We start from the raw sequence: 22,661 nt of genomic DNA on the forward strand, positions 1-22,661 counted from the left end.
GATATAGGTTTTGCCCTTGGAAGTGGGAGTACTGGGGAGGGTGTGTGATCCTTGAACAGGAAAGGGATGGATCACGAGGCACTGGGTTTGGGATCAAGGGGTAGTGGAATGAAGTTGCAGCTGTTGGATCCGGCCCCAAAGGTGGGCTGTGGGCTAGGAAGAGGCCAGCCAGCACTATGAGTGCCTGCAAGGAGAGACAGGGGTTGCAATGAAGAAAGTCTCACCTGTGCCAGAGCAAGGTCTGAACTCCTCGTGCTGGCCACAGGGGCCTGGGCTGGGGGACTTACATGCCAGCGGCTGCTGCCAGGACAAGTCCCTCACAGGAAGCCCTCGACATTCCGCCTCTTCCTGTGAGGTGGAATGAGGGGGTGGGGGTTAGAGCTCACCCCATGGAGAGAGGTGAGGAGGTCCACTCAGAGCCTGGTCCACTCACTTACTGGAGGGTACACCTACCGAGAGCCTTAGCCCTTGAGCTGATGCTCTCTCCTCTTACCTGGGGGCTGGCTTCACTTTCACCTTTCTAAGCTTCAGTTCCTGAGAAGTGGGCCCATACAACCCCTACACCTCACAAGGCTGCTGTGAACGTTAAAGTAGATCAAGCACCTAAAATGCACGCCTGGCACGTGAAAGCAATTGATGATTTTTTTTTTTTTTTGTATAAATTTATTTATTTATTTTTGGCTGTGTTGGGTCTTCGTTTCTGTGCGAGGGCTTTCTCTAGTTGCGGCGAGCGGGGGCCACTCTTCATCGCGGTGCGCGGGCCTCTCAATGTCGCGGCCTCTCTTGTTGCGGAGCACAGGCTCCAGAGGCGCAGGCTCAGTAGTTGTGGCTCACGGGCCTCGTTGTTCCGCGGCATGTGGGATCTTCCCAGACCAGGGCTCGAACCCGTGTCCCCTGCATTGGCAGGCAGATTCTCAACCACTGCACCACCAGGGAAGCCCCTGATGAATTTTTTATTTTTATCATCACGGTTTATACTTTCATAAAAGCCCATAACTAGTGTGCAGGGCATTTTTTATTCCTGATTTTATTGGGTTCTGGGGACTGTAGGAGTTATCTGTTGAATGAAAGAATGAATGAATACAGAAAATACTTTCAGTATTTAGATTGCCATGTTTATTTCAGCACGGAAGACCCAGGCCACAGCTGGCTGCTGCCTTTTCAAGCTCAGCGTCTGCCCACAAGCTGGCGTTTCCTGAGAACCTGCTGGGCGCTCGGGGATTCGTCCTCAATCTCACCCCCACAGTCGAGGAAAGTGAGGCTTAGGCAGGACCCGACACGCCCAAGGTCAGCCTGGTAGGCGGGGCTGGGGCTCCTAGCGCAGGCTCCGGCTTGCCCGCCAGGGCAGCCCCTGCTACCCCCGGCTCGGGGGTCGCCACGGTCCCCTCCCGCTCGGATACCGGTCCCGCGAGCCACCCCCGGGGAAGCGGGAGCGGGAGGTTGGGCTGTGCACCCTTTCCCCGACTCGGTAAATTCTCTCCGAACTGGGTGTTGGGGGCTGTCCCGGGGGCCAGATCTCCCCTCCTCCCTTCCTAGCCTTCCGCGGCACGCCGGCAGGACACGGGGAGGAGAGTGCTGAGCAGCGGCCTAGCCTGACTGCGTCTGGGTACCCCGCCACCGGGCTGGGGCGCCCGCTGGGGTCCCCGGCCCGCCTCCCGCCCACGTGGCCGGTTCGGCCTCTCCGCCCCCGGCCTCGCCCCGCCCCGGGGAACCGCCCCCGTAGCCGCCGCTGCCACCATCGTAGCTGCGGTGCGCTCTGCAGCCCCGCCGGTCGAGCCCGTGCTGGGCGCCGAGGTGAGTGTGGGCGGCTGGCCTGGAGCCCCGCTGCTCTGCTAGACCTTCCCCGTCTGGACACCTCTAGACACCCTGGAGCGGGACACTTTCCCCGCCTGGCTCCTCTCCACCTTCACCCACCATGCCGGAGCGGGACCCCACCCCCACCTCCAAGTCGTCCCCGCCCCATCCCTGTGCCCGCAGTGGGCGATGTGCGCTCTCTGGCTCCGGGCACCCTGAGCGCTCAGGGGCGCACTGGGCGCCTGGGCGCGGCTTAGGTAGGCGGTGCCGCCACCAGCCCGGACCGGCTGCCGCTCGCGCCGGAGACCCTGACTTAGGTCCTCTGGTAACTCTTGGGCGAAAGTTCCCGAGGTGCCACCTGTCCTGGGGCGCAGCCCCTTTTCCTCGGGGTGGCTTCCCTTCGGGCGCTGCTGGTCGGGGCTCGGAGGGCTGCGGTCATTTCGCGGCTGAGAACCCGGCTTTGGGCGCGCGGGGCGGTGGCCGCGGTTTCTGGCCCACCCGAGCCGTACTGCTCGCGGCTGCGTCTTTAAAACTGCGCGGCCAGAGGATCCCGAGAGAGAGGCGGGGGAGGCGGACACCAAGGGGTTAAGGTGAACTTCGGTCCGTTGTGGTCAGAGACGGGTGAGTGTTTTCTGAATGTGGTAGTTTCTACCAAGTCGGGTTCCCTGGGGCTTTGCCACGGGGAAGAGCCGCGCTTGCACTATCAGCGGCCTCATCATGGGCTTGAACGTTTCTGAAACAGAGCGGCTTGTTCCTAGAGGGCTCTTGCTCCATTTAATGCCTGAAGCCGGCTTGCCTCCAGCACTGGGGGAGGATGCGAGAACTGCCAGACAGTAGTTGTTAGCTGTCGTGGATGAACGAGCAGAAGCACTACCCAGGTGTTACCACTTTCTACCCTGGGGCGTGGAAGAGGAGTTTTGCTATGTCTGCGTCTTAGCTGTGAAGTCTTGGGCAACTTACTTCACCTGTCCGTGTCTCAATTTCCCCACCTGTAAAGTGGAGATGATAATAGTACAAACCTTAAAGGGTTGTGTAAGATTAAAGTTTTAATCTAGTGCCTGGTACAAGGTAAATTCTACCTTGGTTAGCTCTTCTTCTTCTTCTTATTTTGGTTGACGTCTAATGGGGCTCCCCAGTGAAGTAGGTGGGCAGGCTTTTGGCACTTCCCCTTCCCCTGCTAATGACCTGAATTACTTACACAGTAGCCACGGTGTCCCCTTCAGCCTAGAAACGCTTGGACTTTGTAGTAACACTTCTTATGGTTAACCGGCCTTGTGCAAAATGTATCTCAGAATGTGAGATTAGAGATGACCTCTGTCAAGGACACTCCTGGAAAATGGGGTCTTGGACCTTCTGTGGAGGCTCTGGGGTGTTATTGGATGTTTCCCTCGCTGGGGTGGAGTGGATAAGGTTTCACCAGAATTCCTTCAGGCCTTGGTCCCCCTGACAGGCTGACATCCTCTAATCTCTGAGAATGTGGGAGTTTATTTAGGGGTACGAGGGCCTGATCTTGTCTCCTCCCTTCCATTTACTCACCTCTAACAGATTGTCCCTTCCATCAGTGGAGTGTCTCTGGGCCACACCAGTTTAGTTTTTTCTTCTGGCAGTGGTAACCACAGACAGGCATTCTGAACCTGCAGCTCTTCTGAAATACACGTGAGATGCTTGGAGCACAGGTGTACATTTTTCCAGAGGGTTCTCTTTTCATCATATTCTGCAAAAGGCCCACACCCCACAAATGTGGGCCCTGAACTGCTGGTGGGAAGATGCAAGTTCTTGCTCCCTATACAGGGCAGGCCCAAGTTTATGGAGTCGAGATGTCAACATTACCTCTGCCCCTGTAGGTGGAGGTGCACACATGTTGCTTTGTGCCCTTGCTCAGAGCACACCTTCCAGTGGAAAATTCAGGTCTGCCTTGACTTGAGAAAATCTGATAAAGAAGTCATTTGGGGAAAGAAGGCAGGTGGTGGGGGTAGGGACTGTTGGCCTATGGTGGGACCTTTAGGATGGGATGCAGTTCATGAGAATTTGAACTCAGTGTGTCAGGAGACTTCTCAGGGCCTTTGCACGTGCTCTTCTGCTCTGCACACTGTTCCACCACTTCTTCTCATGTCTGGCACTTTCTTGCCCTATAGCTCAGATGTCTCCTCTGTAGAAAAGGTTCCCCTGACCACTCAGTCCAAAGCAGCACCGCAGTTTCTGTCACATTCCCCCATTGTATTTTACTCATGGTGCTTACCTGAAATGGTCTTACTCATGTATCTGTTTATGGGTTTATTGTCTTCACCCAGAAGAATGTAGAATCCAAGAGGGTAGATGTGTTGCCCTGGTCACTGCTCACCTCTGGCCCCTAGCAACAGTAGGTGCTCAATAGATGTCCCTGAGTGACAGAACGAATGAGTATCCACTGAGAGAAGCAAGGTGAGTCTGGAGAGGTTTAAGAGTAGTGAAATGCAAAGGAACTGGCCATTAGTCAGGAACGCCAGGCTACAGTGACCTTTGAGGTCACATAATTTAACCGGCAGTTTAAACCACCTCCACAACACCTCTTCCTAGTTATTGCTTAACCTGGGCTTGAATCCTCCAGTGACAGGGAACTCATTGCCTCCAGAGAGAGCCCATTCTTGTGGAGGAAAGATGTGCTGTGCAGAGAACCAGGTATAGTCCCCGTACCCCCTCTTATGAGGATGAGATGTGGCCTCCAGGCTTCTGCGTGCTTCTGCTCCAGTTTTTCTGGTGTACGTTGCATCCTTGTCCTTTCATCCATCACCATCCGTCCCAGAAAGCTGCCTTTACTTCTCTGCCATCACCAAGGTTCCTGAGCCCCTGACCAGAACTCAGTGTGCTACTGAGTTGTATGTCATCTGAGGGGGCCTGAGGCAAAGAGGCATCAAAGAAAACTGCAGTAGTTTAGAAACTTTCGAGGCCAAGATCTGTATTGTTCAGGCCCTTGTAACTCATTGGGCAGCAGGGGTGGGTGGCAATGGGGTGTGGAGCTCTGTTTCTTTCACTCTTTTGTTCTTTCCCGGGATTTTTTCAATTCATTCCTTAATTGGTTTATTAATTGTGGCCCTAGATATATTTTTAAAAAATTAATCCTTGGTGGACTTCCGCAGCAGTCCAAACTAGGATCCCACATGCCACAAGGTGTGGCCCAAAAAAAAAAAAAAAATTTATTCATCCTTGGACACATTATCTTCATGGTTTGTATAAATATTGCCTGATTCATATCACCTCACATATACAAGTTGAAACTTGAGTGAAAACGAAATGTTTTTATATAAGATTCTAACTTATTGAGTCAGTTTCTGCGTGGGAGGTCACCAGTGTGGTGAGTGGAGCCGGGTCCACTGTGGAGAGGTTTGGTGGCAAGCTTTGGTTTTTTCATGTGCCTTAGCCACTTAGCTCAGCTCATTTACTTCACGTATTCAAGAATCACTTATGGAGGGAGGGCTCTGGCCTGGCCACACAGCAGTCAAGGAAACCAACAGCGTTCCTCCCTTTAGGAGTTCACATCCCAGTGATGGAGGTGGACAATAGACAACTAGACCTATAATATAATGTCAGGGAGTGTGATCCATGTGATGAAGGAGGTGAAGCTGGGTAAGTGGGTCCAGAGTGGCTGGGATGGAGGCAGGGTTGGTTTAGGTTAGGGAAGGTCTCTCTGAGGAAGCAGCATTTGAGCAGAAACCCGGTTGAAAGAGGGAGCAGCCATGTGGGTGTCTTGGGGAAGACCATTCTATGCAATATGGAACCCAAGGTTGTGGTCAAGCCCCTGGTGTGGCCAGTCAGCTCTTGAGCCCTGGACGTGGTCTATCTCCCTGGCGAAGGGAGAGGGGAATTGAGGCAGGGTGGGCAGAAGCTCCCCCACCTTCTCCCCAAATCCTAGCAGGTGACTGGAGTAAGAGCTCAGCATTGTGTGCTCTCCTGGCTGACCAGAATGCTCGTGCCTTCCTTTCTAGAGGGCGGGACCTGGAGTGATGATGTTCCTGAAACCGCTGCCTTGACAACTCAGCATGAGCCGAGGGGGCTTGATGCAAGATTCTCATTGGTTATAGCAGTGTGTGTGTGTGTGTGTGTGTGTGTGTGTGTGTGTGTGTGTGTGTGTTGGAATATGCTGTGGAAAAGGAACTGACATAGCAGCCTTCAGTAAATGACAGTTGATCTGAATGGCTGTGCCTTGGGCTGCTGAGCTCAGCACCAATATCTTCATATTATCTCTGCAACTGTCCTGTGGCACGGACCCTCTTAGTGAACCCATTTTTCAGAACCCATTTTTCACACCCAATTGTGGTGTGGAGTGATGAATAATTTGCCAACTGTTTGTTTTCTTGGGCCTCTTGTCAGTTGTATTGGGAGAGATGAAGGTGAGGAGGATCTTCCTTGAAGATTTATTCAGTGATGTAAAGAAAGATGGGTGTTTTATTTATTTTTAATTAATTAATTAATTAATTTTTGCTACGTTGGGTCTTCGTTGCTGCACGCGGGCCTTTTCTAGTGGCGGTGAGCGGGGGATAGTCTTCGTTGCGGTGCGCAGGCTTCTCATTGTGGTGGCTTCTCTTGTTGTGGAGCGCGGGCTCTAGGCTCGTGGGCTTCAGTAGTTGTGGCTCACAGGCTCAGTAGTTTTGGCTCGTGGGCTCTAGAGCGCAGGCTCAGTAGTTGCGGTGCACGGGCTTAGTTGCTCCGCGGCATGTGGGATCTTCCCGGACCAGGGATCGAAACTGTGTCCCCTGCACTGGCAAGCGGCTTCTTAGGTGCTGTGCCACCAGGGAAGTCCCAAGATGGGTGTTTTAAATATCTTAGTTAGGCCTCTCTTTTGTGCACATCCCTGTGGAATGTCAGCTCTGGGAGGCAAAGGCTGCTCCTGGCCAAATGCTCAGTCTCTGGCTCAGTGAGGGTTTGTTGCGATGTTAGGTGGATGCCCCAGGGTTTCTGGTGGCCATGGAACAACAAGGCTGGAGGAGGTCATTGCCTTCATTTCCCAGGTGTCTCCTGACTTTTCCAAGGTGGACCAAAAGTCAGGGCAGAAATAGACATGGGGCCCAAGTCAAAACCAGAATGCTCCAGAAAGAGAGGCTGGGGCCCGTGGCCAGAGTTGGAGGATAGAGGAGGCAGCTTGGTGTCTTGCCTGGCTCAGCCAGCTAAAGACCAAGCTAGTTATTTAACAGTTCAACTTGGTTTCTTGTCCCAACACCTCACCTCCACTTCCAGCCAGCATATGGTAAATTTATGGATCTGGGTTTGCTGTTCCTGCCAATAGAACCCCAAGCCCTGAATTCATCTCCAATTCTGAGCTCAGTAATATTTCCTGGAAGCTGGAGCAGCACAGTGACCGGCTTTGAGGCAAATAGAAATTGTAGAGATGGCATTTGGGGTCCTGTGTTCCAGTCTCCACTCCAGCATTTTCAGTGGAGTGACCTTGGACAAGGTGCCTAACCTCTCCAAGCCTGTTTGCTCATCTGTAAAGGGGGGTGGTTCTTGCCTGTACCTCACAGGTCTGCTCTGAGGATGAAATGAGAAGATATTTGCAAAGTGCTTACCCCCGTCACAGCCTGCATGCAGGAGGGGCTGGCCAGGGTCGTCATCTGGTGACTAAGGATTGACCCAGGTCACTCCATCACTGCTTTGTGCTCCTAATAGGAGAGGTGTGCTCAGACACACTGGAAGTTCTTCATTCAGATTTGGGGGTTTCACTGGCGTGGGTGTTATTCTTTTTGGAGATGATCTTCTTAGGGGCCAAATCTGGATAATGGAGTTGGAGATCAGCTTATGGTGAGACAGAGGCCAGGGTGAACCACTGCCGAGACCTCTTGCCCGACCACAGCCCCCCATCCTCTCCCAGCAGTCTCCCCAGGCCCCAGCTTACAGTGGCCACCCCACGTCCCCATGGCCCTCCATCCCTGAGGGGCATATGACATCTTGGAACTTGGCTGCTTCAACTCACTGTTCCTAGTCATCTTTACCACACCACATCCCAAGTCACCCTCTGGCTCCTGTAACAGAGCTGAACCTGACATCCCCCAAATACCCCAGAAGCTTTTCCACTTTCAAATCTTTGCTCCTGCTGTTCCCACTACTTGGAATGCTCTTTCGCTTTTGTCCACTTTCACAGATTCCCTCACTGCCCACTCCAATGGCCTCTTCCCTCTTTCCTTCCCTTTTGGCTAGAAAAAGAAATGCTCTTTTGCATAGGAAACTCTGATTATTTCTTAATACACGGAAATGCAAACGAATCAGAAGTTGTAGAGTAAAAAATGAAATTCCGCCTCCCTCATCCCAGGCTTGCATCCAGAAAGAACATTTATGATAAGCTGGCTGTGTATTTCTCTCACATTCTTACGTACAGATGTGTGTACCTGTGTATATCTTTAAAAACCAACTTAATTGCTCATTTTGTATGTATTCTTCTCCAGCCTTTTTTTTTTTCTCTTCATTTAGCCATATGTACAAGAGCACTTTCTCTGTCCATATGCTCTCTTCTTTTTACCTGCCCTGGCTCTCCCCTTCCCCAGGGAAGAGTGTACAAATTTGTATGGAAATAGGTTTTCATTTCTCTTGGGTACATACCCAGCAGTGGAATTGCAGGTCGGATGGTAACTCAATGTTTAACATTTTGAGGAATTGCCAGATGTTTTCCCTAGTGGCTGTACCATTCTGCAGTCCCACCAGTGGTATATGAGGGTTCCAATTACTCCGCACCCTCAGCAGCACTTGGCACTGTCCATCTTTTTGGTTATTGCCATTCTAGTGCATGTGAAGTGGTATCTCGTTGTGGTTTTGGTTTTCATTTCCCTAATGGTTAGTGGTGTTAAATATCTGTTTTTAACTTTATTTTTTAGAGCAGTTTGGGTTTATAATAAAACTGAGGAAGGTACAGAGATTGCTCCTATACTCCCTGCTCACACACATGCATAGCCTCCACCATTATCAACAGCACTCACCAGAATGGTACATCTGTCACCAAGGATGAACCTGCATTGGCACATCATAATCATCTAAATTCTGTAGTTTACCTAATGGCTCACTCTTGGTATTCTACTCTCAGTGGGTTTGGATAAATGTACAATGACATGTATCCTTCATTATAATATCATACAGAGTATTTCACTGCCCTGAAAACCCTCTGTGCTCTACCTGTGCATACCTTCCTCCACCCTCCACCATAACCACTGATCTTTTTATTGTCTCCACAGTTTTGCCTTTTCCAGAATGTCATGTAGTTAGAATCATACAGTGTGTAGCCTTCTCATTTTGGTTTCTTTCGCTTAGTAATATGCAATTAAGGTTCCCCATGTCTTTTCATGGCTCGATAACACATTTTTTAGCACTGAATGATATTCCATTGTCTGGGTATATCACAGTTTATTTTTCCATTCACCTACTGAAGGACATCTTGGTTGCTTCCAAGTTTTGAAAATTATGAGTAAAGCTGCTATAAACATCTATGTGCAGGGGTTTTTTTTTGAGATATACATTTTAAAGTAATAACTAGACTTATGACTTATAACGTTATACCAGAACATATAAGATTTTTAGGAATTTCATGTAATGTCTGAAACATTTATATTAACATATTTCCATACAAATAACCCAAAGAAAGTTTAGTATTTGTTTTGTTTTTTATACAGCAGGTTCTTATTAGTCATCAGTTTTATACACATCAGTGTATACATGTCAATCCCAATCGCCCAATTCAGCACACCACCATCCCCACCCCACCGCGGCTTTCCCCCCTTGGTGTCCATACGTTTGTTCTCTACATCTGTGTCTCAACTTCTGCCCTGCAGAAGTTTTGTGTGGACATAAGTTTTCAGCTCCTTTGGGTAAATACCAGGGAGTGTGATTGTTGGATCGTATGGTAAGCGAGTGCTTAGTTTTTTAAGAAACCACCAAACTGTCTTCCAAAGTGGCTGTACCATTGTGCATTCCTACCAGCAGCGTATGAGAGTGCCTGTTGCTCCACACGCTTGTCAGCATTTGGTGTTGTCAGTGTTTTGTATTTTGGCCATTGTCATAAGTGTTTAGTGGTATCCTCATTGTTGTTTTCATTTCTGTTTCCCTGTTGTCATATGATCATATGGAGCATCTTTTCATATGCTTACTTGCCACGTGTCTATCTTCTTAGGTGAGGTGTCTGTTAAGGTCTCTGGGCCGTTTTTGATTCAGGTTGTTTGTTTCTTGTTGAGTTTTAGGAGTTCTTTGTATATTTTGTGTAGCAGTCCTTTATCACACGTGTCTTTCACAAATGCTTTCTCCCACTCTGTGACTTATCTTCTATTTCTCTTGGTATTATCTGTTGCAAAGCAGAAATTTTTAATGTTATGAAGTCCAGGTTATCAATTATTTCTTTCATGGATTGTGTTTTTGGTGTTGGATCTAAAAAGGCATCACCATTACAAGGTATTCTAGGTTTTCTGCTATGTTATCTTCTGGGTGTTTTAGACTTTCGCATTTTACGTTTAGGTCTGTGATTCATTTTGAGTTAATTTTTGTGAAGGATATAAGGTCTATGTTTAGATTTTTTTTTTCTTTTTTTGTATGTGGATGTGCTGTTGTTTCAACACCATTTGTTGAAAAGATGATCTTTGTTCCATTGCATTGCCTTTGCTCCTTTGTCAGAGATCAGTTGACTGTATTTATGAGGGTCTATTTCTGGGCTCTCTATTCTGTTCCATTGATTTATTTGTTTATTCTTTTGCCAGTACTGCACTGTTTTGATCACTGTGGCTTTATAGTAAATCTTGATGTCGGGTAGCCTCAGTCCTCCAACTTTGTTCTCCTTCAATATTGTGTTGATTGAATATCTTTTAATATGCTTATCAGACATTTGTATATCTTCTTTGGAGAAATGTCTATTCAGATCTTTTGCCTATTTAAAAAATTGGGTTGTGTTTTTACTATTGAGTTGTAAGGGTTCTTTATATATTCTAGATTCAGTCCCATATCAGATACATGATTTTTCAACATTTTCTCCCATTTTGTGGGTTGTCTTTTCACTTTCTGGATGGTGTCCTTTGAAGCCCAAGGTTTTAATTTTGATGAAGCCAATTTATCTATTTTTCTTGTATTGCTTGTGCTTTTGGTGTCATATCTAAGAAACCTTTGCCTAATCCAAGATCATAAGGATTTATGCCTAAGTTTCCTTCTAAGAATTTTATAGTTTTAGCTCTTACGTTTAGGTCTTTGATACATAATTTTTAGGTGTGGTGTGAGGTAGACCGGTACAGCTTCATTCTTTTGCATGCGGATAGCCTGTTGACCCTGCACAATTTGTTGAAAAGACTATTCTTCCCATTGAATTGTCTTGACATCCTTGTCAAAAATCAGTAGGCCATAAATGTGTTTATTTCTGCATTCTCATTTCTATTCCATTGATCTGTATGTCTATCCTTGCGCTAGTACCATTGTCGGTACTATCTTGATTACTATACCCTTGTAGTAAGTTTTTTTTTTTTTTTCATAATTTTCTTTTCTTTTTTTTTAAATTAATTTATTTATTTATGGCTGTGTTGGGTCTTCGTTTCTGTGCGAGGGCTTTCTCTAGTTGCGGCAAGTGGGGACCACTCTTCATCGCGGTGCGCGGGCCTCTCACTATCGCGGCCTCTCTTGTTGCGGAGCACAGGCTCCAGACGCGCAGGCTCAGTAATTGTGGCTCACGGGCTTAGTTGCTCCGCGGCATGTGGGATCTTCCCAGACCAGGGCTCGAACCCGTGTCCCCTGCACTGGCAGGCAGATTCTCAACCACTGCGCCACCAGGGAAGCCCTGTAGTAAGTTTTGAAATCGGGAAATACGAATCTTTCCACTTTGTCCTTTTCCATGATTGTTTTGGCTATTTTGGGTCCCCATATGAATTTTAGGATCAACTTGTCAATTTCTGCAAAAAAAGGCAGCTAAGAATTTGACAGGGATTGTATTGAGTCTGTAGGTCAGTGGGAGGTTTTGCCATCTCAATGATATTAAGTCCAGTCCTGAAATACTTTTACTGAGTGCATCACTCACTCAGCTCCCCCAGTCATCATTTTCGGAAGAGACACTCAGAGGCCCATCCTTCAAGCTGTACAGACAAAAATCCAGGAACATCAGCATCTCTTTACCTTGTTGAAGATAGTGACACAATATAGTGTAGTGTTTAATCTAAGGCTGAAGACCTTGGATAAAATATTTAATGCCTGAATTTGTGGAATGGAAGTGCATCTGGCACTGACTGAGCATAGGGCGGACCTGGCTTCCCTATACTCTGAGGGCATGATGGAGATTCCTGAAGATCCTCCCATATTCCCCTGCCTCCAAGCCTTGAGAAGTGTTGTGAGAACTAGGGACCCCCACAGCCCTGGAGGTACCAGGGAGTGGTGGAGGGCATTGGAGTGAGGCTGCATTTTAATTTGTTTTATCTATTGGGCAAAGAGGTAGAATTTCATTTAAGGGGAGAGTTTTGATGCTAAAGCAACTTTTGTCCCCCCCTGCCCCCGTCATAGTTTGAAGAATGGAATAAAAATAAGAAAGGAATACTATCACACATTAAAAGATTAGTTTACACATGCACTTATATGTTCCAGATGTAATGCTTTGGCACAAGTCCAAGATTGTATTCTCATGGAAGAAGAAATAAAAAGCAAAGCACCTACATGTGCATCAATAGGAACCTGGATTTCTGAATTTAAGGAACAACCTGGGAACTACATTGGAAACTGCACATCCACTCACACCTCAGCTTACTCTCAGCTGGGATGAGGAGGTCCATTTTAAACAAAACAGTGCTAATGCATGTGTGTGTGTATATGTGTGTGTTGAGGGGGATGGAGTTACCACTGTTGTTTCAAAAAAATTTGGGCTGAGTTTTTAGTTCGTTTCTGGAGGGGGAAAAACTTATATGCAATAGAATTATTTTGAGATCTTCAAAATCTAAACTCCTTTGGTTTAACAGATTACCTAAGCTGTTAGAATAGTTCATAGGGATTTCATTTCCATTATTCAGTGAGGGGTGTGTGTGCATGCATGTGCACCTGGAAAGTTAGGGGAAAAACACAGTGATAAAACCCAACCCCAAAACAAGGAAGCGTGTTACAGAGCTGAGTGAGGTTCCAGTCTCAGAAGGTGCAGCTTAGCTGACCTTGTGTAACCTCTCTCTATGACACATCTCCCAGGGGGGTGGAAAAACTGTTTCTCTCCAGCATGGCTTTAATTTTACAAAAGCCCTGTGCAGTCTTGTGGAGTCAAGTGGTTTTCTTAACAAATTGCTCATATTTCATGTGTTCTGGGCTGGGCTGGGGCTCACTAATCCTTGGCCAGCATTGTGAGTCAGAAAATATTTAAATGACCGCCTGAGTCCTTCGAGGAGAGAGAGTTAACTTAGGGAGCTGGAGTGACTCTTAAACAGCACTGCAGGAAACAAGGTGTAGAATTGACACCAATATTAGCAGCTCTCTTTTATTATACTAGTAAAGAAAGTTATATTGCCTTTTAGAGTGAGATAATAATGATGACGCTACCAAATTTTATTGAGTACTTATTATATGGTGGAGTCTGGCTTTTCACACTTGTTTTTGATGTGACCCATTGTAAGAAATAAATCTAGACAGTAACCTGTTGTGTGTGTGTGTGTGTGCGCGTGCACACATATCTAAAAGAAGTTTGGTGAGACACTACTTACCCTATGTATGTCTAATGTCCTCTGATAATTCTTTTCAGCATTAATGAATTTATGCTTTTTAAAAAAATGATGGTTGTGAGACCCACTAAATTTATTTCAGTAATGGGTCAAAAACCTACTATTTGAAAAACACTGTGCTAGACAATTTACTATGTGTTTTATATGTACTATCTCATTTAATTCTCACAGCAAACTCATGGAAGGGATATTATTATCCCCATTTTATGTATGGGGAAACTGAGGCACAGAGAGGTAACTTGCCCAGGGTCACGCTGTGAATGGGTAGTGGAGCTGGGCTTGAACCCAGAAACTGGGTACTGTTAGAAGTTCAAAGGAATAGGGTATAACTTAATATCCTAATGAATTAAACATAGTACATATAAAACACATCCATATATATACATATATACATATATATATATATATATATATATATATATATATATATATATATAGCTCACACATACAGAGGGAGCGTGAGCAAGAGTGAGAGCAAGAGAAGGAGAGAGAGAGATATTTATTTTGAATAATTGGTGATTCTTCTATGTGACTGTAGAGGCTTGGCAAGTTAAAAGTCTGCAGGGTAGGCTGGCAAGCCGGAGGCTCAGGGAAGAGTTGTAGTTTGAGTCCCAGGGCCACTTACTGGCAGAATTCCTTCCTGCTAATGGAGGTCAGTCTTTGTTCTGTTAAGGCCTTCGACTGATTGGATGAGGCCCACCCACATTATGAAGAGCAACTTGTTTTACTCAAAGTCTATGATTTAAAAGTTAATTTCATCTAAAAAATTCCTGTACCTTCACAGAAACATCTTGAATAATGTTTGACCAAATATCTGGGCTTTAGAGTCTAGCTGAGTTGATGTTTAAAATTAAGTATCACAGGGGATAAGATACTGTTTGAAGTTGTTCAGAAGAAACGAATAAGGTGGTGGGAAGCAGGAGTGTGGTACTGTTACAAATGGGAGAACATTTCAGAAAGAACTCCCTCTCCCATGACTAATTGCAAAATAAGGCCATCCCTGGCTCCTGTGCAATTACAGAGGGACGGCATGGGTTGGCAGATGGGTTGGGGGTGGGGGCAGCTCAGATTTTCTTGCTTTGAGTTGAATGGATTTTTCTTACATTTCACTTTGAGATCAGAGGCCTGAGAATTCATGGCCCTAAGTAAACAGGGCCATTTATTTGCAGCTACTGGGTGCTTGTTCAGTAGATTTATCTGAATTGCTGTATATGCTAATGTGACATTTGTGTCTCAGCCTAAACTTGAGACACTTTGCTCCCCTCTCCTGGGCCACAAGCTACCACACAGCTGTGGTGACCTCTGGGTCACTGGCCCCAGGAACTGTTGGTATTTGGGGCTGTCTGGGTGGGAATTCAGGCTGTATGTGTGAACATGGTACCCAGACAACATTAAATTTATTATAGTTTTAATTTTATCATTTTTTAATTGAGATATTATTCACATAGCATAAAATCAACCCTTTTAAAGTATACAGTGTAGTAGTAGTTTTTAGTATATTCACAAGGTTGTGCAGCCATTACAACTATCCAATTCCAGAATATTTTCATCACCCCAAAGTATAGCTTTTTATTTTGAAAGTAATTTAAACATTCAAGAACACTGTCCACTGGATCTGTCCCATCAGCACACAAACAGCTGTTATTTTTCCCAACTTAAGAAAAAACCCCACCCCACTTCTTCCTCCAGTTACACCCCCATTTCTTTTCAGTTTAGAGCAGAACTTTTTGAAAGAATTGTCTGGACTTACTGATTCCAATTCTTTGCCTCCCATGCTCTCTCACTTAAAAAAATAATTGTGATAAACTACATATAACATAAAGCTTACCATCCTAACCATTTTGAAGTGTCCAATTCAGTAGTGTTAAGTATATTCACAATGTCGTGCAACAATCTCCTGAACTTTTTCATCTTGCAGAATTGAAACTCTATATCCATTAAATGACAATTCTCCATTTCTCCCTCTCCCCAGACCCTGGTAACTACCATTCTATTTTCCATCTCTATGAATTCACTACTCTAGATGCCTCATATAAATAGAATCAATATTTGTATTGTATGTATTTGCAAGACAGTATTTGTCTTTTTTGGTGACTGGCTTACTTCATTTAGTATAGTGTCTTTAGTGTACATCCATGTTGTAGCATGTGTCAGAATTTCCTTCCTTTTTTAAGGCTGAAAAATATTCCAGTGTATGTATAGATCACATTTTGATTATGCATTCTTCTGTTGCAGGGGCACTTGGGTTGCTTCCACTTTTGGCTCTTATGAACAATGCCGCTTTTATCCCAATTCTCTTTTGAGCCCATTATTCCTTACGAATATCTCTTGCCCAGGTCTGCAGTGACTGCCATGTTCCTCATCCCAGTGACCCATCTGCGGCCCCATCCTGCTTGGCTACCAGCGGTGTTTGACATAGTTGGTCATTTTCTCTTTCTTGAAGCTCTTTCTTTACCGGGCTTCCAGGACACTGGTCCTCTTCCCACATCTCAGTTAAGGGCAACTCCATCCTTCTGATTGCTCAGACCCGAAGCCTGGGGTGTGGTCTTTGACTCATCTCTCTCATCCCCACACTCATCAGAAAATCCCACTGTGTGTACTGTCAATACCTAGAATGCGGCCACTGCTTACCACCCTCGTTGCTACCACCCTTGCCCAAGCCCCTTTCCCCTCTCACCTGAATGACTGTGGCGATCTCTTTGCTGGTCTCCCAGCTTCTGCCCTTACCGCCTTCCAGCTTGTTCTCAATTCAAAGCCGGAGGGATCCTTCTAAAGTGGTGGGCAGATTACCACCCATTTTGCTCAGAACCCTCAAAAGGTTACAGCAAAAGCTAAAGTCCTTACAGTAGCCTACAAGACCCCCACGATCTGGCCGAATTTCCTCTCTTGACTCCTCTTTTGGTTTTCTCTTCCCCTGTCCACCCGACTCCAGCCACATCAGCCTCAATTCTCTCCTCTACTTGGACACCTCAGGGTCTTTGCACTCACTCTTCCCCCTGCCTGGAATACTTTTCTCCTGACTTCGGCGTAACTTGGTCCCTTACTTCCTTCACCTTTACTCAGATATCACCTTCTCTGGCCATCGTATCTAAACTGTCACTACTGCCCCCAGCACTCCTCTCTGCCTTTCTAGACTTATTTTTTCTCTTTACTCCTGTCACAATCCAGTATAGGGTATATTTTGCTTATTCATCTTATCCGTTTTCTGCCTCCACCACTAGAATGTAAATTCTATGAGGGCCGGGGGTTTTTCTTCGATTCTGTTCCCTGCCATATTCACAGCACTTCGCCTGGCACCAAGTAGACACTCAGTAAATTGGTTTCATTATTGGAACCAATAAATGAACGTTTGGAAAATAGAGATTAAAAGCCATTTATGATTCTTTCATTATGATACAATTCTTGCCGTATTTTTTTTTTACATGTGAATTGTTACAATATAAGTATATGTGTGTGTGTCCCATTTTTTCCCACCAGACATTCATTCCTCCATAAGATTTTTTTTAAGTTGCTACATAATCTTCATGATTACTTGCTAAACAGCAACATAATGTTTCACTGAGTGGATGTAGCACTTTTATTTAACCTTGTTGTTTTGTTTAGTACTATTGGACAGCTTCCAATCTGTTGCTATTGGAGATTACACCACAGTGTCTGTTGGGCATTTGCCCTGCCTCCCTCCCTCTCCTCTGAAGGAGTCCTCTTTCTTCTGAGCCTGGGTGGGGACTGGGGCCCAGGCTGGGCCCATCATGGTTCCGCAGCCACCTGGCTATGGTGATTGGTTCAGGGCTGCCTATAGCCCCAGCCAGGACAGGCCACGGGCTTCCCTCAGGTCACCCTTGCTCAGAAGTGTCAGAGAAGATACTCAGAGGCATCAGAGCAGTAGGGAAGAGGCCCCAGAGTATAGAGTGGTGACAGGATGAGGAGGGAGCTGGGCACATTATCTGTGGATCCAGTCACTGGACTGAGCTGTTCCAGTATCCTTCCAACAAATTCCCCTTTTCACGGATCTAGATGGAGTTGGATCTCTCACTGCAAGGAGTGAGTCTAGACTAATCCAACCCAGTGGAGCACCCCCCACCCCCTCCTATCCCCCCCCATTCCCTTTTTTTAGTTCTTTAGTCCAGAGCAAGGGAAGATGTTACAGACCTAAGTAAGGCATTGTTCAGGGTAGAAAATGCATGTCGGCAGAGCAGCTCGATTTTTTTTTTGTCATAACTGGAGAGACAGTGTGAAAGCTTCATCTGCCTGGATTCAGGTGCTGGCACTGCCATCTGGTAGGGGTAACCGCACTTTCTTTGTCTGTAAAATGGGAATGAAAATAATCACACCCCACCTCAGGGAATTGTTTTGAGGACTAAATGAGTTAACACACAAAAAGTCTTTAGAATGTTGTGTAACAGAGTGAGAGAATGCTCACTGAGCATTAGCTGTGGCAGCTGCTGGGTTATGATACCCAACTCTTACAAGGGCAAGAGGAGTTAAACATAGAACTACCGTATGACCTAGCAGTTCCACTCCTGTGTGTATACCCAAAAGAATCGAAAGCAGGGACTCAAACAGATACTTGCACACCCATATTCGTACCAGTGTTATTCACAATAGCTAAAAAGGGGAAACAACCCAAGTGTCCATTGGCAGATGGATGGATAGACAAAATATGGTACATACCTACAATGGCATGTTACTCAGCCATAGAAAGGAAGGACATTCTGACACATGCCACAACATGGATGTACCTTGAAAACGTTATGCTAAGTGAAATAAACTAGACACAAAAGGACAAATATTGTATGATTCCACTTACATTAGGTACCTAGAATAGGCAAATTCATATAGACAGAAAGTAGAATAGAGGTTACCAGGGGCCAGAGGGAGGGGAGAAAGGGGAGTTATTGTTTAATGACTATGGAGCTTCTGTTTGGGATGATGAGAAAGTTTTGAGATGGATAGTGGTGAGAGTTGTACAACATTGTGAATGTACTTAGTGACACTGAATTGTACACTTTAAAGTGGTAAATTTCATGTTGTGCCTATTTTTCCACACACACAAAAAAGGTGTAAGGGGAGCTAGAGGGTGTGAATGGGTGTGAACCCTATGGTGGGTCTCCTGGACTTTTTCTTTACAGGTTGAAGTTAAATTGAAGTGGAACAAAACACAGTGGAAAAAAAAAACAACAATAGGCACAGACCCAAAAAGAAGTGGTGGTGGTGGCAGTGGGGTAGACTACCCAGGAGCCCACAGACTCCCTCTAAAAGTGAAAAATGATAGACAAGGAGAGTGTCCAAATCGGTGTTCTTAGTGACTGTGGGCAGGTCAGTCCGGTCCCCGGGTTAGATGGGCCCAGCCCAGGACTGGAGCCCATGTGAGTCACAGCTCACCCCCCAGCAAACAAAGGGACGTGGCAGGGAGGAACTTGGCTGTGACTCAGAGGCCACGGCCGCTGTGAGCTTCTTCCAGGCGCCCGCCCCCTCTGATTCCCTGATCAGCTTCCCCTTGTTGGGGTGGAGGCAGGTATACCCACTTCTGTGCAGGCCATTGGGAAGGCTCCCCAGCGGAGCCTAAAAGTTGTCCAGAGTTCTGCAGCTCCTTTTTGGAAACACAATAATAGCAGCTACATTGATTGAGCACTTGGTGTGCTCAGGGCTCTGCACATTCAATCTCCTTCAAGCCTGAGTCTCAGCCTATCAGCTAGTCTTATCAGTCTCATTTTATAGAAGAGAAAATGGGCTTATAGGGGTGAAGCCACATAGGCTGAGAATGAGGCCACATAGGCTGCAAATGGCAGAGATTCAGGAGGCTGGACTTGTAACCATGCTGACACATAAACACACACACACACTCGTGGAAGATTAGACTCCAAAATGTGACCTATCTCTAAGTCTTAGGTTTAAAGACAACTTTAACATTTTTTCTTTGTGCTTATGAAAAAAGTAGGAAAATACAGATAATAAGTATATTTTACAACAAAAAAATCGTTAAATATGGTTGCATTTTAGCATTTCAGGTCATTTTTATTGGTACCTTTGGGATCCTGAAGAGTGAATGACATTAAACAAACCCACTGAGTACTGAGTGCCACTCACTGTGCAGGGCACTGGGAGTATCACAGTCATGACAGTTCTGTCCAATGTTTATAAAACTGATGGCATTGCAAAAGGACCAGACTCATTTGGAACAAGTTACCATAAATGTTACAATAAATAAAATCGGTGTAATATAGTTTGCCCCTGAAAGGAGCAAGCTGTAATACTCATTTCTAAGGCGTTATTTTTCTGTGTGTAAAAGGCCACATGTCTTGTTTTATGGAAAGAAACTTGCTCTTTCAAGTTTTGTATTAGAAAGAGATTGTAGGAAATACGTAACCTTTCCCTGCTTACGGTCACTTCTTAATGAATGTGGCAAAGATAAGGACCGGACCAAAAAAGTTAAAGCCCGATCAATACAGGGGGAAAGGAAATTGATCTTAGCCAATAGTTTAAATCTCATCTCCTGAAATTTTGAGTTAATCTGGTGGCAAACTGACTCATTTAAGTGGCCCGTCCTCAACTTTTTCCTATCTTTCTAGTATCAACAGAAAAATAAGTAAGAGTAAAATTAAGCGCCTGTTTTTTTGTCCATTAGAGTAAGAGGCATTCAGTCATGCATTCATTCAACAAGTACGTATTGAGTGATGTGATGGCTGGGGTTTACTTCGCTGGGAGGGGTATAGAAGAAAAAAGATTAGGAACAAGTTGACCATTGAAGTCGTATGGTGGGCACACTCTTTCTACTTTTGTATGTGTTTGAACTTTTACATTCAAAAAACTTAATATATATATAACATTGAGCACTTAAACCTTGGGCCAGGTCATGTGCTAGGTGCTGGGGAGGCCTTGGTGGTCAAGACAGCCTCAGATTCTGACCTTCTGGAGTCAACAGACAGACTCATTCAGGAAACATATATTAGGCAAATAGTCACATGAATGTAAGTAAAATTACAGCTGTGTAAGTGCTGAGAAATCACGAGCTGAGATGCCAAAGTCTACAGCGTAGACCCCATTCCACCCAGGACTGGAGGAGGAACTAAGACCTCAGCTTGAGGTAGCATGAAGAGGGTAGGTGTTTGTGTGTGTGTGTACAGGCGTGCACTCAATCGTGCACTTGTGTGCAAGCACAGTCAAGGCGGAGAGGCTATGGTTCTTTGCCTGCCTGAACCATGAGGTGACAGAAGGATTTCAGAGTAGACCAGCTAACTGAATGCCCTTCATCCTCTTAGAGAGCTTTTGTGGTGCATGTTCAACATGTTCAAGAAGATAACTGAGGCAGAGCATAACCTCCATTGGATTCCGATTCTGCTTAGGGAAAAAAATCCAAACTTTTTCCTACCTTCTGCTACATACCCTACCACTCCCTGTCATGCCTTCTAGCAACATCCCAGACGCTGTTCTTTCTCAGTCTTTGTATATGCCATTCCTCCTGTCTAGAATGCTCTCACCCCTGCTCTTTTCAGGGCCAGCTCCTTTCCATATATAGGTCTTGGCTCAAATGTTGCAAGGGAGGCCTTCTCTTAGCACTTCTCCCTGTTTATTTTCTCTTCCCCCATTTTTTCTTAGTCTCTTCCACAGGCTGTGAGCATGGTGACAACAGGGGCTATGCCTGGTCATATCCGGAGGCCTCCCTAATACCCAGCCCGTAGATGCAGACAGTGGGCACTCAGCAGATCTGACAGCCAGGTGCTATCTTACATTGTCCCTGTGCATATTCCTACTTAACCATTTTGCATTTTAAAAGGATTTTGACCTATGTACAATTGTCAGAATGGACTTTTGGGAAGTTGTGGAAGCTTCATATGAGGTGAGAGTACTTTGTACATGGTTTGTGTCCAGAAATTCTCTCAAACAATAGGGACATGTACGTCTGAATTCTGTTGGGCTGCAGGAGGTGAGGCGGAGTTAGATGCTTCTGCAGGATCCAGGTAAAGGACAGGGGTGTCTGGGAAGTTGCATCTTCCTCTGGGAGTGACAGAAGAAGGGCGGTCCTTCTTGTGTGTCTGGTTTGTGGTCACAGCTGACAGAATGTTACCCTCAAAGTACACCCCAATCACCCCTACTTCATACCATATATAAAAATAACTCGAGATGTGTTAAGGATCTAAATGTAGAAGGCAAGTCAATGGAGCTTCTGGAAGGGAATAAAGAAGAATATCTGTATCAAATTAGAGGAGGCACAGATTTCTTAAACAAGACACAAAAAGCGCTGCCATAAAGAAAAAGTTTATAAATTGGATTTCATTAAAGTTAAGAACTCTTGTCAACAATAATGTGAACATGGATGTACGTGGAGAGCATTATGCTAAGTGAAATAAGTCAGACAGAGAAAGATAAATACTGTATGATATCACTTGTATGTGGAATCTAAAAAATACAACAAACTAGTGAATAAAAAAGTAGCAGACTCACAGATATAAAGAACAAACTAGTGGTTACCATTTGGAAGAGGGAAAGGGGAGGGGCAAGATAGGGATAGGGGATTTAAAAAAGGGTTATTATGGGATTATATGAAATATATGAAATAATGTGTGTGAAAATTGTAAAGTACTATAGAATTTAACGAATAGTTCATTCAATTACAAAAAAGTTTAAAAAAGAATAAATTAGAAAAAAATAAAATTGAGAACTCTTTATATCAAAAGACACCATTAAGAGAGTGAAAAAGCAAGCTACAGTCTGAGAGAAAATATTTGAAATACATATGTCCAACAAAGAATTCATATCCAGAATACATGAAGAACTTCTACAAACCAATAATAAACAACCCGATTTTAAAAAGACAAAAGACTTGAGCAAGTATGTCACCAAAGAGGATTCTGAATGACCAATAAATATATAGAAAGGTACTTAACCTCAGCAGCCATCAGAAAAAAATTGTTTTCATATTTATTTTATTTATTTATTTATTTTATTTTTATGGCTGTGTTGGGTCTTAGTTGTGGCACGCGGGATCTTTGTTGAAGCATGTGGGATCTTTCGTTGCAGCGTGCAGGCTCTTCATTGCCGTGCACGGGCTTCTCTCTAGTTGTGGCATGCAGGTTTTCTCTTCTTTAGTTGTGGCGTGTGAGCTCTGTAGTTTGTGGCATGCAGGCTCTCTAGTTGAGGCACGCAAACTCAGTAGTTGTGGTGCGTGGGATTCGTTGCCCCGTGGCACGTGGGATCTTA

General features: G+C 45.3%; 2 protein-coding genes across 2 annotated transcripts in view; one reads left to right on the forward strand and one right to left on the reverse strand.

The window, feature by feature from the left end:
- The first annotated feature begins 1,750 nt into the window (after nucleotides 1-1,750).
- The window catches only part of ARHGEF3 (Rho guanine nucleotide exchange factor 3), a 310,194-nt gene continuing 289,283 nt past the window's right edge, over nucleotides 1,751-22,661 (forward strand). Inside the window, exon 1 of the mRNA XM_068557963.1 lies at nucleotides 1,751-1,794. The gene's annotated coding sequence lies outside the window, so the exon portion shown is untranslated. The remainder of the gene's footprint in view (nucleotides 1,795-22,661) is intronic.
- SPATA12 (spermatogenesis associated 12) lies at nucleotides 5,847-7,379 on the reverse strand. Its single transcript, XM_068559149.1, is given in 5 exon segments — nucleotides 5,847-6,001; nucleotides 6,561-6,650; nucleotides 6,653-6,715; nucleotides 6,718-6,808; nucleotides 7,335-7,379. Coding segments are annotated over 5 exon segments (444 nt in total).

The sequence above is a fragment of the Eschrichtius robustus genome, chromosome 12 (assembly GCF_028021215.1).
Source record: "Eschrichtius robustus isolate mEscRob2 chromosome 12, mEscRob2.pri, whole genome shotgun sequence".
Taxonomy (NCBI): domain Eukaryota; kingdom Metazoa; phylum Chordata; class Mammalia; order Artiodactyla; family Eschrichtiidae; genus Eschrichtius; species Eschrichtius robustus.